The sequence below is a fragment of the Epinephelus moara genome, chromosome 11, assembly GCF_006386435.1.
Source record: "Epinephelus moara isolate mb chromosome 11, YSFRI_EMoa_1.0, whole genome shotgun sequence".
NCBI classification, from domain to species: Eukaryota; Metazoa; Chordata; class Actinopteri; order Perciformes; family Serranidae; genus Epinephelus; species Epinephelus moara.
Genome location: NC_065516.1, coordinates 14,555,419 through 14,575,966, shown reverse-complemented (window position 1 = coordinate 14,575,966; position 20,548 = coordinate 14,555,419). Strand labels below are relative to the sequence as shown.

The 20,548-nt window shown below is 40.9% G+C and overlaps 1 protein-coding gene across 1 annotated transcript in view; it reads left to right on the top strand.

Annotated features, from left to right (window-relative positions):
* Positions 1–20,548, top strand: part of tmx3b (thioredoxin related transmembrane protein 3b) — a 54,845-nt gene that overhangs the window by 8,934 nt on the left and 25,363 nt on the right. Inside the window, exons 6-12 of the mRNA XM_050056608.1 lie at positions 132–212; positions 653–752; positions 993–1,070; positions 1,451–1,517; positions 8,229–8,327; positions 14,925–14,982; positions 15,207–15,260. Of these exons, the coding sequence (XP_049912565.1) occupies positions 132–212; positions 653–752; positions 993–1,070; positions 1,451–1,517; positions 8,229–8,327; positions 14,925–14,982; positions 15,207–15,260 (537 nt within the window). The remainder of the gene's footprint in view (positions 1–131; positions 213–652; positions 753–992; positions 1,071–1,450; positions 1,518–8,228; positions 8,328–14,924; positions 14,983–15,206; positions 15,261–20,548) is intronic.

The window sequence follows — 20,548 nt, the reverse complement described above, 5'->3', positions numbered from 1 at the left end:
AATGTTACGCAATTGATTTCCATTTCATTTTAATTTTCACATGAATGACACAAAATAACCGATGGTACCGAATGGTTTTACATTTAAATTGGCACTCTTTCACTCTTGTTTTGTTTCTGTCTCCTCGTCAGGTTAAAGGGTGATCTCGCCTATAACTACAAGGGACCAAGAACAAAAGATGATATCGTGGAGTTTGCCAACAGGGTGGCGGGGTAAGCCTTCAATCACTGCTCCGAAAGCAAATGTTGTGAAACTGATAAATAAGTACAACTTCCTTTATTACAGCTGTGCTAATAAGAACCATTCCAAGCAAGCTTATCAATGTAGGCCGTGTTTGTTTCATAGCTCAGTGGGTTTCCCCCCTCCGATGCTCCAGTTTAAGCCACTGTATCAACTGTGCCTTACAGATTTTTCTCCTCCTTGAGGGAAATCGAGCTAGATCCGTAACAGAGGGGTTGATCAAAAGCTTGGCTCGGACCTCAGGGCTGCACGTTGTTGAGCCTCCACTGGGTGGCGCCACCAGCACAGAGATCAAGAGCAGAATAGTTGGGAGTCTTTCCCATCAGTTATATTAGTGTGCCATTTTTGTGCTGAATAGGATTTTACTCATTAAAATAAACTAATTTGTGTGGGTTTTTGTTTCCCTCTCCAGACCGGCCGTCAGGGCGCTTCCCAGCAAGCAGATGTTCGAGCACATGCTGAAACGACATGATGTTCTTTTTGTGTATGTCGGTGGGGAGTCTCCTCTCAAAGTAAGCATCATTTATGTCATGAATTTTATTCTGAACACCCAACTTCTCCAGAGCTACCGCAGTGCTAAAACTGTGCATCGATTGAGTAATAGAAGCACGGCTCAGCTGCTGTTGAATCACATTTTAAACAAAGAGCAGGTTGTGTGTAATACCTTGTAGTGACTCAGCCTTTACATCTGTTTAACACTGATTTAATGGAAGCTATTGTGTACACGCTGAAAGACTCATTTGCCGTTGCAGGAGAAGTACAACGACGTAGCCTCTGAGCTCATTGTCTACACTTACTTCTTCTCAGCTTCAGAGGAAGTCTTTCCAGAGGTAACTCTTTGAATTTGCATCTCTTTGAATTTCAGAAAAATACTATAATCACTTGCGGAGTGTTACATATTTTTTCAACACCACTATTGATACTCTTGAGTATTGTGCAACCAGTTGATGTTTCTATTGTTGCTAGGTTCTTGATTAAAGCAAATAATTACAATCTTTTAACATAACTATCCTCCCACAACTGCATATACAGACACCAGGCTTGCTCGCTGTCTTTGCATTATGCAAAACAGTATAAGTTTCACAGTTTGCTGCAAAGCGCTGCTGCCTACAGTCTTGTCCCATATTTTACAGGTGCGCGTACATTCATAGAGTAAAAATGATTTATGGAACTTGCTTTTGAATTAAGCATCTTTTTGTGTTTTCCACAGTCCGTAACTTTGCCAGAGCTTCCTGCGGTTGTAGTCTTCAAGGATGGGGCCTACTTTACCTATGATGGTGAGTATTGTGTCACCCTGGCTTCAGCCACTGTCGTCTTGTTTCTTTCAGTCAGTCATACCACGGCTTATAAGGGCCAGTAGGGTGCTCTCTGTGTCCTGCTCCTTGTCTTTTCCCTGCTGTGATCCCTTTTTTTTTCTCCAGCTGTGTTCCTCTAGTTTTCCGGTCTTTGCTGCTGTTCTTTCATCTTCCTCACCACATTGAGTTATGGTGTGCCTGGCCCATCATAAAGCACCCAGGGCTCTGCCCACTATTGTGTGTGTGGCGAGGCCAGTGATGTTGTGGTGGTTTGTCTCTGGGCGGACATGCATAGCAGGCGAGGGTGGATGGGCATGAGAGACCACAGTTTAGGCCAAAGAAATCAGTGCAGAGCTGGTGCTGTATACATACAGTCATTTAAAGCCAAGAATTGAATCATTGCAGCAGCTGTCAGGTCTCTGCAGAAGGATCGTACATGACATATGAGGCTTAGAGGAGCTGCTTTTTTCCAATCCGAAGCTTCTCACCGCAACAGCGTGAGTTCACCACATTCCTCCATGATGTCTTGTATTTTGCTGCCGCTGTGGGCCCGAGCTGGGAGGCGGAAGCGGAAGGGAAGAGCATCAAGACACAACGTCAACACAAACGGGCACCAGTAGTGGCTGTTGGGCAGGTTTGGTGCGCGGTGTAGCGCACGGAGAACAAAATCCACCTTCGCCGCTGTCTGCAAGCTCACATCCGTCTGCTCCACCTGACCATTACGGAAGGGAGGCTTCCTGCACCAGAACCGCAGCAGGAGAGGCTCGCCACAGCAGACGCTGATGACAAAAACTCCACATTCTGAAGAGTCCTCCAGGACCTTGATACGGAGGATGTGTCGAATGTCTAGCATTGCCATGGTGACGGCATATTAAGCTTGTCAAGGACTGAGAAGGGGAGCAGCGTGGCAAAATGACACGGCTGTGTCCTTCCTCACATGGTGGATTTCTCCTCTCCCCTTTCAAGCCTTTAGAGCTAGTTGAAGAAAAATGCTGTAATTATTATTGGTTATTGTAGGTGGAAATGGATGAAAATAATGAGAGTGCAGCTCATTAAACACTTACCTACAATGACAGCAAAAAAAGAAATTTCCCACTCTACATCAGAGAAAGTAGTTTGCCTGCTCTATTTTTTTTTACCACCTGTGGTTCTCAGCATCTGGTTTCTTTCCAGCTGTGCCGTGTTTTTCTCAGAGAACTGTTCTCACTGCAAGTCCACCGACTGGATGTTGAATGAGGGTATAAATGAGCCCAAGGCACCTTATGTGGTTTTCTGTGACACTTACTTTGCATGATGTTCCGTCAGACACTTTTTATCAAATGTTATTTGGCTGAACTTCTGAGACACATTTGCATAGGCACCCAGTAACACTGTTTTATGGCCGACTGTAGAGTTCTGCAGGGATGATGGTTTTTCTGTAGGCTGACATGGAAGTCAGCATCGCCCTGGTTCCCTCACAGAAAATAAGCTCTGTAGCAAACAAATGCTTATGGTACTTAAATGTTTTGTTCAGCAAGATAATCTTCACAAGTGAACACCACTTTTATGATTTTTGAAGTGTAAATGCAATCACCAGAAGTATAAAGCTAACAGTAGGCTGTAAATGTCCTACACTGCGTTCGTATGCCTTTAGTGTCGTCACCACAACAAGGTTGAAAGCAGTGTTAGGCGTGACGATGTCTTGTATTTATGAAGTTGAGCATAACGTGAAAATCTCTTAAGATTGTGTTAACCACAGACCTTAATTCAGACATTGAAGCAAAAACCCATTAAAAAAAACCCCAGTTGATTTCAAAACAAGGGAACAGGGAGTGCTGAAATGCTGACTCATTTCCACCTTTAGGACTCATGTCTGGATGTATCACACACATAATATATTTTTTATTAGCTGTACTGTTTATCCACCAGCTACAGAGGCTTGTATATTCCCAAAACATACAAGCAACCTTTATCTAGAAGCAGATTCAAAATACAAATACAGAAATTCAGAGCACATTTGCTGTTCTCATTGTGCAGGTCTGACTTGTGTTTTTAAACAATAGACACCATTGAGGAAAGCCACACTGTCCAAACACGGCCTCTCGCTTTGCGTAAAATGATATTTGACATATGGTTGCGCTTTGATTGGTTTAGTGCACATCACAAACAGCAGCATCCCTTTTGTAGAGAGCTGTTAAAATATGGTACAGCACAGAGGCTCATACATATTTAATAACTCAAATCCTCAGTTTCATACAGGTCTGCACTGTTATTGTGCTTCAAGGGCCAAATGGTTTTGATCATCGTTCGCATGCAGTGAAATCTGCTGGGCTATGTATTAGCGCTGTAAGAGGACTGAAAAATGTAATTAGGATGTATGTTAGTCCTCACAGCATGCTGTTTGCCTTGACAGGAGTGTTTTTTCAAACGTGTTTTGAGTGTGAATGCACATGAGTTAATACTCAAGAGCTCAGCATCAGGCTCTCTGTTAATCTGTTACAGTGGTTTATGGTTTGGCCTCACCGCTCCTTGTATGGAAAGATACAGCCAGCTGTGAGGCCGCACTATTTTGCATGTGTTTATTGGTAGCACTTAAATGACAGGCGGATTAACGGCCCATGAATGTGATGACAAGACGAGATCACACTTAAAAAGGTGATAACACACTGATGATATTTTGTGACAGCACACATGGAAAGTATTCACTTCATCGGTTATTTGAGTTGGCAAACAACAAGGTCAGTGCGGATGACACGGTGACCATATTTTCCACCACTGTATCATAATTCAAGCTGGGTACCAGTACCTGGAATTTGGTACTGATACCCAACAGTACCTTTTTTCAGCACTTTACCTTCTCTGTAATAACAAAAATTTATTTTTTACAAGCTGTAGGGGTGACATAGTAGACTAAAACTGTTGTGGCAGGTCGGCACTGTAGCGATAGTTTTGGCTTGCTGGAAAGCTGACTAAGCTCTCCCAGAGCTCTGTATCTGGCTTCTAGGCTTTGGGACGCTTCGCAGCACCTCTGCCTCCTGTCTAAGCCTGGCGTTCTCACCTAGATGAGCTCTCAGTTACCGAAATTTGGCACCTACAGATGTAACATGAGTTAGTACTGTAGTACCAATGGAATTTGGTCAGTACCCTTTAAACTACTAACTTCAGTACCCAACCCTAAATAATCCAGCTATTTTGTTTGTTAGTTTTAGGCCTAGTCCATTAGTACAGCAGTATTTTTAAAAAATATTTTTTCCCTCCACACAAGCACCGTTTTAAAAAACTCTCTGTCCAAATGAAAATGCAAGAACACAATGTAATCGCTGTCAATAACATGCCAGACCAACAGGCGGTGACACAACCCTCACCCTAAAGCCACGCAAAAAGGAAGAAGATGTTGGCTAATCAGAAGCCTCAGAAAAAGCTATGATTGAAAGGCTACATGGAGTGGTGACCTCCATAGTGCATTCTGATGCCTCTGTTCCTCAATATAGTGGAAGAGTAACACCTATTTCTAACTGGTCACGATGCAAACAAGTGAGCAAGCGAACATCAGATTGGTTCAGTGTTTCCCAATGAAATCCTAGCCTGCTCCGTGCATTAGCGAACAGGCTAAGTGATGGGACGCTTATTTTGAAAACCGCTTGCCCTGGCTCTGTTCTGGTGAAGCTTTGTGCACCTCTAATCTGTTTTCAGAGCAACAGCAAGCTCGATACTCCCTGAGTGTTGTTGTCGCTTGTTGTAGATCTGGACACTTTTTTGTACTCCATTAGCCAGAGTTCGCTCACCGGCTGTATTTTAGGAAGAGTTGTAACTCTACATTTATGTGTTGACATGTAACAAGTCCTGTTAGCAAGGTCAAAGCCACCACTATCTTTGACACATCTGCCATTGCAAGAAATGTTGCCTCATTTGGAACGCCGTACAAAGGAGATAACAGTGCAAAACTAGACTCCAGTCTACTGTCTACACATCAACACTGAACACTGAGTTTCCAAAAACTTTCACCCTGGATGGAGTTTTACAAAAGGACTTTGTGTTTCAATGACCTAAACACAAAGAGAAAGCTGAGTTTTCAGAAATATCCATGTAGGTGTGGATTAGGCCTTGGTGTCAGTCTTTCTGCCTAACACTTTGGTCTAGACTGAAATATCTGAGCAACTGTAGGATTGATCACCATGAAATTTTGTAGAAATTTTCATGGTCCCCAGAGGATTACTCTTACTGACTATGGTGATGCCTTGACTTTTCCTCTGGTGCCACCATGAGGTTTTTATTTATGGTTTTGAGTGAAATATCTGAGCAACTACTGGATGGATTTCCTTGAAATTTTGTGCAAATACCCTTTGTCCCCAGAGGATGAACTGTAATAATTTGTGGATCCCCAGATGTTTCATATTGTGCCATCATCCATTAACAATCGTCAGTTTGTCTAATACTTTTGTTTCTGGCTAAAAACCTGAAAAACCAATGACATTCCCATCAGCTTATCCGCACTTTGTGTTATAGCAAATGTTAGCATACTAACATGCTAAGGTAGGCTGGAGAATGTGATAAACAACCAGCCTGCTTTCTTACGAATCAGGTAGACCTCCAATGATTATTTGATTAATTGATTAGTAGGTTGACGGTCGTTTAATTAATTTTTTAAACAAAAACACCAAACATTTGTTTCATGCTTCTCCTAAATGTGAGAATTTGTCATCACCTTGTGCTCAGAGAAATTATACAGGACATGTTTTACTAATGATACTTTATCAACAAAATGATTAATTGAGAAAATCATGGGCAGATTAATCAACACTGAAAATAGCTGTTAGCTGCAGCCTAAATTTAAAGAAGCTGATTCCATAACTGAGCTCCACATGTCTTCCACACATGCTTTCCATCTCTCACTGTGGCCTTATTGTTGTGCTTTTTGGCAACTAGCTAAAGCATTTTCATTGTTTATCTTTAAGGATTATCCTTTTTCTGAGAAAGCGAGACATGTTGTCCCGTCATCTCATTGAGCTGTCTTTCATCAATCTTTTCATCCTTTGCCACATTCTGCGTCTCACCCTGTTTGAATTATCTTTGATGTTCACTTCCTCTTCTCCGTCTCTTCTTCGCCTCTCCCTCTAGTTTTCTTTCTGCGCTATTTGCATTGTCTTGGAGGTCATCCGTGCCATTAACCTTCATCCTTGAAACGTGTCAGAGCCGCCTCCTCCCTCCGCGCGAAACTCTGACACTGGATCATCCTCACTCCACCCACTGTCTGTTTTTATTCCCCCTCCTGCCTCTCATCTTTTTCTCTTGTCTCCCGCTGTGTGAACTCTGGGCTGACAGGCTCCTGTAGGGCAGTATGGAGATTGCGAGGTTGGCACCCAGGAAGAGAGCCGCTCTAATTTGTTTGAAGGTGAAGCAGGTTCAGTCAGTGTAGAGGTTCATCGGGCTGTACGATCCCAGTATGGGGCCTTCAGCTCTCTCCCTCGCTTCTGGGAGGAGAGTCGGGCAGCTGCGTGCTGTCTATAAAGCCAGAACATCTGTGGAAAGAACTCTGTGGAATGTCTACCAGATGACTGACTCAGCAGCTTTAACAACAACTCTTCCGTTGCACAGCAGCAGCACGAGAAATAGATTGCAATGCATTAAGGTCATTTCGAATCTAATAAAAGCTACGACCCCGGGGGGTTTAAAAGCGTGTTCAGGTTTTAGGTTGTCATGTTCGGTATTGTGTGCCCAGCTCGTTTGGGGAGCAGCTCAAGAACCATGTTAAAGTCATCAGTGTTGTTGTAATTACTGTAATGGTAGCAAAAAGGTCATGATAACTTATTAACATGTCATAATGAGGTCCCAGCTACATTTGACATCAATTATGAACATCCTGTAGCCTCTCTCAGCCGGAGAAAACAGCACTGTTTGAGCAGCCTCGCTACACCCTGTTTATACCCTCCAGGGACAGACTCTGGTTACCGTTTACATGTTGCCTCCAGATGCTAGGGTGGCAACAACATGTGGTTCACATTCAGGAAGCTATCCTTTATTTTACTTTATTTTTTATTTATTTGTTGCACTTTATCTTTTTTTTTTTTTGCCTAATGCATCTGTTGAATTATGCATTCACTCCAAATGTGTAAAAATCTGCCAAAACTGTGTCCTGAAAATGAATGTAGTACGCATGCAGAATCATTTACAAACCAAATGTGTTTTTTTAAAAGGCATAATAGCTGTGAAAATGAGGTTAGGTGAGCCAGCATCTCAGAAAAAAACAGCATCTATTGTGAATGAAAATTACTTTTCATTTTATATCTTGACATCTTGTCTGTTTGGTAAGTGGGAAATTAATGCTGATTGTGGACAATCCAGACTGAGCGAAATGTTCTTTCATGTACATCTTGAAAACCAAACTGATACCTTTTGATTGTTTACCTCTGGATCGATTCCCAATCTGCTTGCTCTGGCTCAATCCATTTGCTGTGTCAGAGCCAAAATAGCCTCCCTGACTACTTAACCCAGAGGCAGCATTCTGTCAAAACAATTTTTGATCATTGTTTAACTGACCTCTGTCCATGAACACTCAGCTTGTGTCCCACTCTTTATTCCCTAGAGAGCGCACAGGAGGTAAACACTGTGATCTTCTCACAATCCAGGCATCAATACACTGTTGTGCTGTGCTTTTAATACAAATATGTTGTGTGCTTCTGCTTCTGAGAGATTCTGTGTGTCTTTGTGTTGCAGAGTACGAAGATGCGAGTTTGTCATCGTGGGTGAACAAGGAGCGTTTCCAAGGGTACCTTCAGATTGATGGCTTCACACTGTATGAGCTGGGAGAAACAGGTGGCGTATGCATAAAATTTGTCATCCAGAATATGTTCTTCACTCCCATGACTTGTTCCAAATAACATATTCATATCGTAGTCTTATTCCATGGTGTGGTCGAATAATTCCTGATAATTTATATTTTTATTAACCTTTATTCAACCAGGAGTAAAAAGACTCATTAAGGTTAAAAATCTGTTTTCAAGATGGCCATGGTAGATCCATGGTAGACAGCTTTCAGCATGTGTAGGCACTGTGAAGATGCATGCATGTATGAAACATCACCATAATCCAGCATAGACATAAAGGTGAAATAGTAATGGATGCCTACTAAGAAGTTCCTGTTAAATTATCTGTTCACCATTCTAGATTGATGCGCTGGCTGCATAGTATCAGCCTGTATCTAGAATAAGTAACCGTAGCAACAGGGATGCAGTCAAAGCCTCCCTTAAGAGCACAGCAGGCAAAACAGTATGGCCCACGTGTGGAGCAAGGCTGCGTGTGCAACAGGGTGGTCAAATGTGATAAATGAAAAACACACAAACTCCTTTACTCCTCCTTACATGTGGTCTTCCTCTCTCTGTCTCTCTGTCTCTCTCTAAGAACGTAGCCTACATGAAACTATCACGACATAAGACATAAACCCCCCTTCCCTCTCACATACTCTGTATCTCTCTCACAGCCCAACAGCTAACATGCTAGCTAGCTTATTTATCGGTAAAGTAAGCAGCATTAACTCACCTGGGAGTTACCTGGCTGCTCATGCAACCCCAATTAGTGTTAGTCATGATTAAATACGGCTAAAATCAACTTTTCATCTGCATTTGTCATTGTCCCACTGTTCCTACCACATCTACCAGCATCAGAACTGTAGTTACCCCTGCCTGTTGCTTGATTTCATTAGCTACTTGGGCCAAGTGTGAAATTGACAAGTGGAGCAACTCTGCACTGAAAAGTTGAGGATATTCCTACTTTTATGCATGTCCAAAAACTGCTAGAAAAACAGTGCAAGAGAGAAGCCCACATCAGGTGTGACCTAACATAGGAAAACAGTGGTTGCTGGTGATGCGTCTTGTGTGATCAAGCCCTAACGTTAGCTTTCTGGCTTTAAGCTTGGCCAAAGGGTTTTATAAGCTGAGCTGACTAGAAATATCTCTCATTGTCAAGTCGTATCTAAGGCTCGTCCTATTTACTGGAGTAGTGAGCCCAATTCCATAATATAAGAACCCTGTGGGGTGGTAATGACTGTTCCAGGTGTTAGTCCAAGCCTCAAGCGTTACCAGGAGTTATGGCTTGTGAAAAACTTTAGATTTTGATTGAAAAACGCATAAAAATATAAATGAATAGTCTTGTTTTTTTTCTCTTCTGCAAGTGACCATGGTATAAAGGGGATAATGCCCTTCGAGGTGTCCATTATCAGGGATTAATGGACTCAGAGGAGGCAACCAGCCATTAATTCCTCATTCCTCATCAGGCAATATCTCTTACATATTACATATAGATTAATTTTAGGCCTGCAACAAACTGTTATTTTCAGAAAGTGTTTTTATCAAGGTGACATCTTCAGATGCTTAGTTATATTAGTACACATATTATATTAGTTTACTGTCACATGAGATAAAGAAATACAGGAAGTCCTCACATTTGAGAATGTGGATCTAGAAATTCCATTTTTGCATAACAATAAAGCACTTAAACAATTATCAGAATAGATGCCAATTCTTTCTCTGCCTCGTTTCCGCTCAATTTTATTTTGAAACATTATAAACGGTGATAATTTGTTAGTCATGAGCATGATGACTTTTTCAGTGTAGATTTTTATATTTTGCGCTCTATAACTCTTAATGATGATGGAGCCAAAGTCAATAGTCAACACTTTTAAATTACCGAATGATTACCAGCACATAATTTGGAGTGCATCAGCACACAGCCTTATTCAGCCTGCCTCTTTAATGCTATTTCACACTAAAAATCTTTAATATTTAACATCCCAGCCCCCAAATATCCAATCTACCACATGATGACTTTATAATTAAAAATCAAATATTTCAGAGCTGCTCTTGTCAAAAGTTCCTCGCAACAGTATCAGCGTTAATTGTGTGTCGGGGGTTTGATAGGAGAGTCTGTCACTTCCCTCCAGATTTAGACCATGTTGTGCTACTTACTCAAATGTACGCACACTGTCTCTCCCACAGGAAATTTAAGCTCGAGAGTGAAATACAAACTGTCTGTTAAACAGTAAATTGATGCTGTGTGCAAAGAGAGCTGTGCTTTCTAATATTAGACACAGTATTTTACCGCTTTATGTGCATTTGACTCAGTGATCAGTGATGCTTAACGGTTGAGTTTTACCTACATTTGTTGCCGCTTACAGTCAGTATCTAAGTCATTTGTACCAAATTTGCAGTTTGTCATTCTGAACACAAAACAGTCTCTAAAGCACCTTAATTGGATAAACACTGCGACTGATTAAAGACGCCGTAGTCTGTAGCTTCAGTCTGTTACAATAACTCAGAGTTTAGACCGAAGTTTGTGGAAACAGTATAAAATCTTTCAGCCTCGTCTCTAAAGGCTTTTCAATCAAGTGTCAGGTTTCATGCCCATGGGCTCATTTTGGGGTGGCAGAGTGATATTTTGATGCTTTAAAAGCCTCATCCCACGCAAGTCTATGCACCCATAAATACCAGTGTGACCAAAATCAATGAATAGTCTCAAGCTGCAATTTAGATCTATTTATGGGTCAGAACTTAAGAGAGAACAGGCAGAGGCGAGGATAAAATTGGAAACAAAATACAATTGACAGATTCACAGAAGGCAGTTGTGTTTTCTTTGTGGCAGGGTTTCTGTTCTGTTCCATGTCCTAGTAGATTTCAATGTCCCGGACAAATGGGAGAAATTACAGTCATGTTATTTGTGTTTACTGAGCTTAAAAACGACTGTTAGTGCTGTTATGTCGTGTAAACAAACCAATGGAGAAGTAACCACTTAAAAGATTGGTTAGTAGCCTTCTTGCTAACTTCTTACGTTAATACTTTTTAGACAGAAATCACACATTTTATATTTTGATATTCACTGGAAAGGACATACAATACAGCCAACAGCAATGAGGTTGTTATTAGAGATGGTCATGTACAACTGATCCAACTTTTTACATCCAACACCAATAACACATCAATTTAAACAGGAAATAATATAAAATAATGTAATATAATGTGATGTGTCAGACACTTATAGATTCCCAGTGATGGCTTTTTTAATTGAATTAAATTGCATTTTTTGGGTAGTGTTCACCTCTCTATAAGGAAATGGGTGCGCACAACATGCTGATACAGTCAATTAAAAATTCATTAATAACTTAGTGCATAGTCCCAGTTGAATATTGCAGTAATAATGTGTGGTTATCGCAAAATTCCATGGTACACCTGGATTGGCACACCATTGGTGTAGATAACTCCTTATTTCAATTTCATGAATTGGCTGTTCCTCGTCCATTGTGACGCTTTCAAAATGAGCATCAGGAATCAAAAGTTTTTAAAAAGTTAAGCTCGAAACAGCAGCACCTGCATCACTCACAGCCAGTTAGGACATTCCAACAGAAAACAATACAGTCAAACTGATTTTGTCGCTGACGCTCGCTTGTTTGGAATCATTTACACTGGACATTATGACTGGAGAGATTTCAAAATGTTCAGATTTTACTGGATAATTACCAGATGAAAGGAAACCCTGCTTTGTGGTGTACAGATGCATTTGAAGGCTATTCTTCAGTGGCAGTATGTTGATAGTATGTCTTGTAACTAAAACACAACCAACCCTCTTGAAAGAAAGACTGCACAGCATATTTTTCACCACATCTTAATCCAAAGTAGTGTACAGTGAGTGACAGAATGTCACAGGCACAGCAAAGACTAAAGATAATTATATATTTTGGTGTGAATGTCCTCAAAATTTGGCCCATAAACATCAAACTTTCTGCACAATATTCACTGGATTTATGCTGCGTTTACATGAAATCAGGCAGACAGTAGACAGCAAACAGAAAACACCCTCTGAACGGCACAGGAGAAACAAACAGTCCGACAGAATGGCACGACGTTAAAACAAAACATGCATGACAATATGTTGCAATGGTGACACCATATTGTTTGCAAAGAATGTGTGTAACATCCGGTGGTAAATTTCATTGTGCATGATGGCAAAAAGTTAAAATACTTTAACTTCAAACAGCAATGCTTGCTGCCGTTACTGTTGCAGGTTTCTCCGACAGTCTCGCCTCATTTTACCATCCTGCTTTCGTCCATGAAAATGATATATCCGGTTTGCTGTCAAATGTCTTCCTGATTTCATGTAAGCAGCATTAGACACACAAATAGTCAATTCAGCACAGTCAGCCAGATAAACAACGTCTAGTCCACCATCCGATGAATTAGAAAATGAGCTGGTCCAGTCTATAAATATGCTTTAGAAGATTTTAAGAAATATGATGCTTACAATTTGCTAGATGGATGTCTTGTAAATGGATTACATCACTTCACAGTGAAGGTTGAGTGTTAATAGCTCTTTCTTTTAGCTTCTACCAGACGAATTTGAAACTAAAGCTTGTCACTCTTAATGAATAACTTTATTAAAATGCTTCCTCATAGACTCAATGTCTTATCAGAGAGAGAAAACCTATTCAGAGTATTGATGGTTTATCAGCATTTGAACTGCATTATTACCACACAGAAAGGATAAAAACATCTTTTCAGATCAGTTACATCTGATCTGAAAAGATGTACTAACCATTACCAATAACCATTATTTAAGACATTCTGGAGTGCGTTGGTAGCCAGTGGGTATAGTGCAATGTCCAGGATTCAATTTGACCTTTGTTGCATGCCATATCTCTTTGTCTTCCTAATGTCTATACAGTCATGTCATCTGTCAAATAAAGGCAAAAACGCCAACAAAACTAATAACTTTTAGCCATTAGTTACAATTTATGAACTTCTGAGAAAGTGGCCCCTTCAGTGTTAAAGGAATACTTCACCCTCAGAACAGTCATTTGTGTATCAGTTACTCACCCCGTGTTACCTTGAAGTCATCGGGAAAACTTTGTTTTCCTTGCATGCCTCCACGGTGAACGAAGAATCCAAAAACATAGAAAAGTCTTGACGAATTGGAGTTAAAGGGGTCCGCGTTTCACTAAAGCAAAACTATATCAAAACATCTGTTTACAAAGTCTCACACAACTCGTGCAAAAAGTAAAATCCAGTCCGCTATATATCTAGTTGTATGCTCAGATCTTCCCAAACACAAGCATTTTTGTTAAAAGCTTGATATTCGAAACACTTCAAAACGCATACAAGTAGTGTACCTGGCCAAGCACGTACGTTTGAACTCTCCTTGTGCATTCCATAGAGTTTCTCAGGCATGTACTCATCGGCAGACTGTTTGTAGAAAAAGGGGTCCTGGTTCAAACCCAGGGTGGGGAGCCCTCCTGTGTGTGGAGTTTGCAAGTTCTCCCTATGTCAGTGTGGGTTTTCTCCAGGTGCTCTGGCTTCCTCCCACAGTCCAAAGACATGCAGGTTAATTGGTGACTCTAAATTGTCCGTAGGTGTGAATGTGAGTGTGAATAGTTGTCTGTCTATATGTGTCAGCCCTGTGATAGTCTGGCGACCTGTCCAGGGTGTACCCCGCCTCTTGCCAAGTGTTCCTTTAACCTGAGATTGTGGTGTTTCCTTTAGTTGAAAACATTTGCCTGTAGCTGAGCAATGTAACAAAATGGGCTTGTTTTTTCTGACAGTATACACGAGTGATGTAGCTGCATCAACAGTAGATTTGGTGCCCCTACTTAGGCACTGCAAAGAGTTAATTAGGCACATTTTTGTAGGTTATATTCCCAAGTATTGTAGAAAAAAAACACAGAGTAAACTATACAAAAACTATTGTTAACTGCATTCCTTTTTTTCTGCAAGCCTGAGAACAATGCAATCAAAGTTATTCTGGGAATATGTTGAGATGAATATTGCACATGGGAGGGCTGGAAGTATTCTCGTATCCAGTAGCTCTGGTCCACTTAACACATGTTACCATTTAGAAATAGCTTTCATGGTTGAACTGCCACTCCACATGCTGCAACTTATACCATGTGAAATATCATCTCTTTTCATGACAGGCTGTTCACTGCCTTTACATAACCTCAACCTATCCCCACATAACCACCATCAGTGACCACCAGGGGGCAGGCTGGTACTCTCATCCCAGCAACAAGGGGTTTCTATCCTCAAACCAATACAAGTCTGAAAAACAGACCTTATAAGTTGTGTAACAGTTTTGTTTTGTTTTTTTAAGTAGACCTATTTGTCGTGTCGTGGGTTTGGGTTTTGAATGGTACTGAAATAGCTCTTCTACCAGAAAGTGACCACTTGTTTCCTGTTCAACCAAGTAGAAAGCCTAAGCTAGCTTAATGTTTGAGTGATGAATGAATAAAGCGCTCTCGGTGCCTCTTTCCTTTCTTTCCCGCGATTGAGAGGTGATTTGTCTCCTCCACAGCCTCTTATCTGCCTGCCATTGTCTTCTCACCCTCTTTTTGTGTGTGTGATTGTGATTTGTAATCCCTGTCTGCCACCTCAGGCAAATTGGTGGCGATTGCAGTCATCGATGAGAAGGACCCCACAGAGGAGAGTGGCAGGTACAAAGAACACTGAAATTAAAAAGCGTGGTTCAATATAAATTACTCCCACACACTCCCACGCTTACCACTATAGTTGTGCCCAAGTGCACTGCTTTCAAATAAAGATAAGACTTTCTGTTATTGTTTGGATCTTCCCCACAAATTACAGGCTTCAGTCTAAAAACAAAAAGGTTAGACACCCGACTCATGTGGTGTTTCGCTCTCTTCTCATTTGCTTTTAGATTAAAGACCTTGATTCAGAGGGTGGCGAAGGAATACAGAGAACATTTTAACAGGTAAGGCACGGATACGCCATGAGGTCAAAGATGAATATCCAATTTATACATTTATTCGAGGTTGGCGCGCTCACCGGGGAGCGCCGGCTGTCTATTCACAAGCAAGTTTATGCCTTTGTCGGGGCACGTCTGTTTTGGTTGAGGTTCAGTAGAAAGGTAATTATGCAAAATGTCAGCTTCCAAATATAGGTGTTCTTTTCAGCTGTCAGTCAAAAACTCAGCTCGGTTTGTATTAATGCATAATTTCTGTTTTCTCCGGCTCCAACTGGAGACGGGATGTTTGTGTTGCTCACCGCCTTGTTCGACCTGTTCTTTTACTGGAGAGGAGCCAATTAAGCAAGGCTCTGAATACAAAGAGGGAATGCACTCCAAATGTATAATTTCACAACAGTATTACTGTTATTTTCACCGGACTGGAGAGGTCGGAATAAAAGCTAGTAGGAAACAGATGATGTAAGAACGCAGCAGGGGTTCACAATATGCCAAAAAATTATATTGCGACTATTTTGACAGGCATTGCGATTGCTATATGAGTTGCGATTTTTGTGGGGATGGTAATTTTTGCACTTCATTATCACCGGGGAAAAAAAAAAAAAAAAAATGATAATGATGTAGTTTTTGCTTTTTTTTTCTGCTTTCTGTGTTTACAATGGCAAAAAATTGCAGCTCCTGCGATTTGAATATTGCACTTGGCCATATTGTGATTTCAATAGTATTTTATGACTTGTTCAGCCCTAGATCGCAGACTCTCAAATGATTTAAAGGTTCAGTGTGTAAGGTTTAGGGGGATTTAGTGGCATCTAGTGGCGAGGCTTACAGATCGCACCCAGCTGAAACTTCTTCAGGCTAGGATTTAGGGATGCATGATTATATCGGCACGTCATCAGTATTAGCCGATATCGGCTTTAAAATTAACTATCAGAATCGGCCAACGTACTTTTTCTTATTTTGTACAATGAATGAATATTATATATATTGACAAGTATTATATTTCATGTCTCCATCTGCTGGTGGGCCATCACGATAAGAGTTTGCCAGCATAATATGACATTAATTCCACTACAGAGGAGACTTATCACTAAAATTAGGCAGGGAAAAAAGTGGATGTATCGATATTGGTATCGGGTATTGGTCAAATGAGTCCATTATCATACATCCCTCCCAGGACTCCTTCAGTGTTCATTGTTCAGGAGGTTTTTACCAGGAGCTGAATTATCAGAGGAGGTCTCTTACTCTCCAAAACAAACGGACCAGGTGATAAGAACTGGTAGAAACACTGAATTATGCAGTTTCACGTTCAAAATCTGTGTTTCTCCAACATTGTTTGGTGTGTCGCAAAAGGGCTGTTTGCTCAGCACCTGCTAATGTGCACCCGCCTTATTTCTGATCTAGACATTCAGGAAGTTTTTACTGGGACCTAAATTATCCACAGAGGTCTCCTTCTGTCCAAAACAAATGGACTCAGTGATTTAAACTGGTAAAAACACAGAAGAAAGCAGTTTCAAGTTTTAAAAAAAGTGTTTTTTGTTTTTGCCAATGCTGCTCATTGTGGAGGGGCTGACGTGAAAACGCGTAGCTCTATCTAGAGTTAGTGTTTTGTTTGTCCTTTCTGGGCTACCGTAGAAACATAGCAGTGCAACATGGTGAGCCCTGTGTTGATACAAACAGCTCATTGTAAGGTAATGAAAGCACAATGATTCAGGTGAATATACACTGAAGGAAACATACTTATTGTATTCCATTTCTGCCAGTATATCCCCCTGAATCCCACACACTGGACCTGTAACATGGGACCCCTGAAACAATTGCTGCGTGTGTGCAGCAGGATGATTTAGTGAGTACAGTAGGTAGGTCATCCTTTAGCTGGAGGACCCAGGTTAAAGCGAACATGCTTAGCTCAAGTGGCTTGAATTCAAATCAGCTCTAAGGTCGCTGTTCTGTAGCTGACCCTTATCTCTGATCGCTCCCAGCAGGGCGGCAGGCGACAAGAGGATTTCCTCAAAAGGATTAAAAAGAAAAATGTATTACATTTTCATCATTATGTTGCGCTTAGGTTCCTCACTGCACCCCGTCATGGACCATGTTGCTTCATCAGATGGATTTCTGCTTTTCATTGAAGAGGTGTATCTCAGACCGCCATGATCAAAGTGTGTTTCCCACTCCGAGCATTCCCATTAGGACTTATTGAATTACACAGATTCCTATCATCAATTGGACTGCTATCCGCCACACTACTCTGTGCTGTGTTTTTTTTTTTTTTTTTGAAGACTTTAGAGTTTTAGAAACCCCACTGAGATCAGAGCTGCCTGCAGTGTTCTGACACACCTAAACGGTACTTGTAATTACAAGTTGTGGGCTCGAGCGACGCCCCCGTTGGTGGGCGGTGACAGCGCGCAGACTATAGATCATAGGTGATGAGTGACATTTGAATGAGCTGACGCCGTTTGAAGCAGTAATAAATGTGGTGGTGTTCAGCTCACCCACCAGTTGTAGCATTTTGACAGCACAATGAATGCAGATCTGAGTGGAACTAGTCTGTGTGTAGGGGGGGAGAAAGGCACATGCCTACATGTGGCAAATTGCACTTGTGGGAAAGTCTGATTTCGTCAGTTAGTGGGTGTGTGTCAGGCTGAAATTCAGCACCAGTTATTATTGTCTTGGCTTTTATGTGCCAGTTGCTGCACAGAGAGTTCGTGCAACAAAGCCAGACAAGAAACCTCTTCAAAAAGAGCTTCTTCACAAACTGAAACCTTTGACTTACTGTCCATAAACCGCCCTTGACTGCTGAGGCTTCAGATAGTACGCAGTAGGAATACACTGATTATGAAATTCTGGGCGATTTTGATTTTCAAAATAACAATTTGGCCGATAGCCAATGCCAATATTGATTATTTATTTATTTATTTTTTAAATCGTTGTTTATTTATCATACAGTGTGCCTCCTTTTCTAAAAATATTGATAAAAAGAAAAAAATCACTGCCTGCCTACTTCTTAGTAAGATGCATGTTTTTCTTTACAAAGATCAGCATGTCTGCCCAGCTGCAGCTCAGTCTATTTCTCTTCTCATCCAGGGTATGAGACGCAGAGCTTAAAGGGATACTTTGCCTTTTCTTTGTCGGGGTGTGGGGAGAGTGTGCACATGAACGGTGTCAGGCTTCCCCACTGTGCTGGAGCAAAAATACGTATCATTTCAAGTCATAGATGGTGTGTTTTGTGTTCTCTGACAGACAAACAGGGAGCTTCAGGAGCTGGTAACATGTGGTACATCTGCACACACTACCCTCAGTATGGTGACACATACCTGCATAAATATTGGTGAAATACTCTTTTAACAGCTGCTCACTGAGGGCATATGTGAAAAAGAAACCACATGTCCTGCATGGCACCCATTTCCATCTAATGTCATGCCAGAGACGGTCCAGCCAGCAGCTTCGCCTTTTCCGAATCAGCAGCTGGGTATGCTAGCTACTGCTGTCACTGCAAATAACCGACGCAACATTGAGCTTGCGCAAAATTTACATGAGACTACAGATAAACATCAGCCAGTGCCATCTGTGAACAAGGTGAATATTTGCCAATACCGTTGTTCGGCCGATAAATTGGTACCTACCTCTTGAAAGGCAATTAGATGTTGAGCAACATTTTTAACATTTAAAATGTCTTGAAGCTGCACTAATCAAAATGTTTATGTTTGAAATTGATTAAATTTGTATTGTGAGAGATGTCACTCTCAATCTTACTGATCAGTAGGTTCTGCAGTTTGCCTCGACTCAAGCTTTGAAGTGTCTTTCAGCTCATTGTTTTGGCTCAGTCTCAGCACCCACTGCTGCCAGGCGCAGCAGTGAGCTGTTTTCAGCCAAACAGCTCTCATAAATCCACTGTATGCTACCTGCTCAGCACCACATTGCAGATATAGTTAGAGACTAGCTGGTGAGCATAGTGGAGCATTAAGCAGCTAAAGAGCCAGATATTCGATGGGTGAAGGCCAAAATTAAAAGCTAAATGAATGCTAATATAAAACTGTTTTCCTACTTTCCTCATATCAACTTTACAAGGTCACCATTGCATTAACAGCTTGTTGTGTTGTAAGTGGCCAAAATAAATCAATAGGTTTAAGAATATATAAAGCCTCTGCCCCAGTGGTAGTATTATGAAAGATGCACAGCATTGCAAGCCAATACTCTGTCAAGGCTCAACTTTTTAACAAAAAATTATGCAATCTGAATAATTTGACAGATGCTTAAATCATATAAAAATATCACACAGGATCGCTTTAAATTTGATGATTTTTAATATTGTATGTGATGATCTGTGATTTAAATCCTGTCCAGTGCACATGTGGGAGGTTTTTCTCCTCATACCCACCATTGTACTCAGTATAGCTCCCAGAATATACTGTTTTTAATATTAATTTCTGTCTGCAAAGATACCTTGTATTTTAAAGGAGACTTATTATACTTTTCCTTCTTTTCTGTCGCTTATTAATCGTGGCCAAAGTTTCAGATAATGACGTAAATGTATGTAAAAGTAATCAAAAGCAACAACCTCAGGCTTCAGAGCGTTCTTTGTACTCTGTTTCCAATGATTTTTTTCATTTTCAATACAAGCTGACGTAAGCTCCTCACAGATTTCTTTATATGGTCATCTGCTACAGGCACGGAACTGCAAGTGTTTATTTTACATACACTGCTACATGTAGCTACATGCTAATGTCAGGGGAAATTGGTTGTTGATGTTGTTAAATTTCTTACCAATTTTGTGTACCAATAAAACATGTCTGGTTGTGTTTTAAAGCTTTTATTGGTGATTCTGGTGAATAGAAAGTGCTGCTGTTCTCCCATACTGCCACTCACCAGCTGCAGTGAAGCTGCACAAATGCCAAGATTCAAAAGACGCGGAAACGCTGACCAATCAGAACAGACAGCTTTTTCAGGAGGGTGGCTTATAGAGACAGTCACTAAAACAGAGCATCTCAGACAGAGGGTGAATACAGGTGATCTAGCACAGACAGTATGAGGAAAATAAAGTGTTTTTTTAACATTAAAGTATGGCTGCCCCCGACTAAGAATTTTCCTAGTCCACCAATAGTCATCATTTAGGGCCAATAGTTGACTAGTCACCTGCATTTTTATGATATTAATTTAGTTATTCAATTATATATTTTGGGAGGGGCAACTCAATGGTTTGAGTTCAAGGTGTGAGAAAGAATAGTATCAGTAACATTGTTAACACTGTGCTACATTACAGAGAAATACAAAACCGTACTAATGAACCTTCATTAATATAG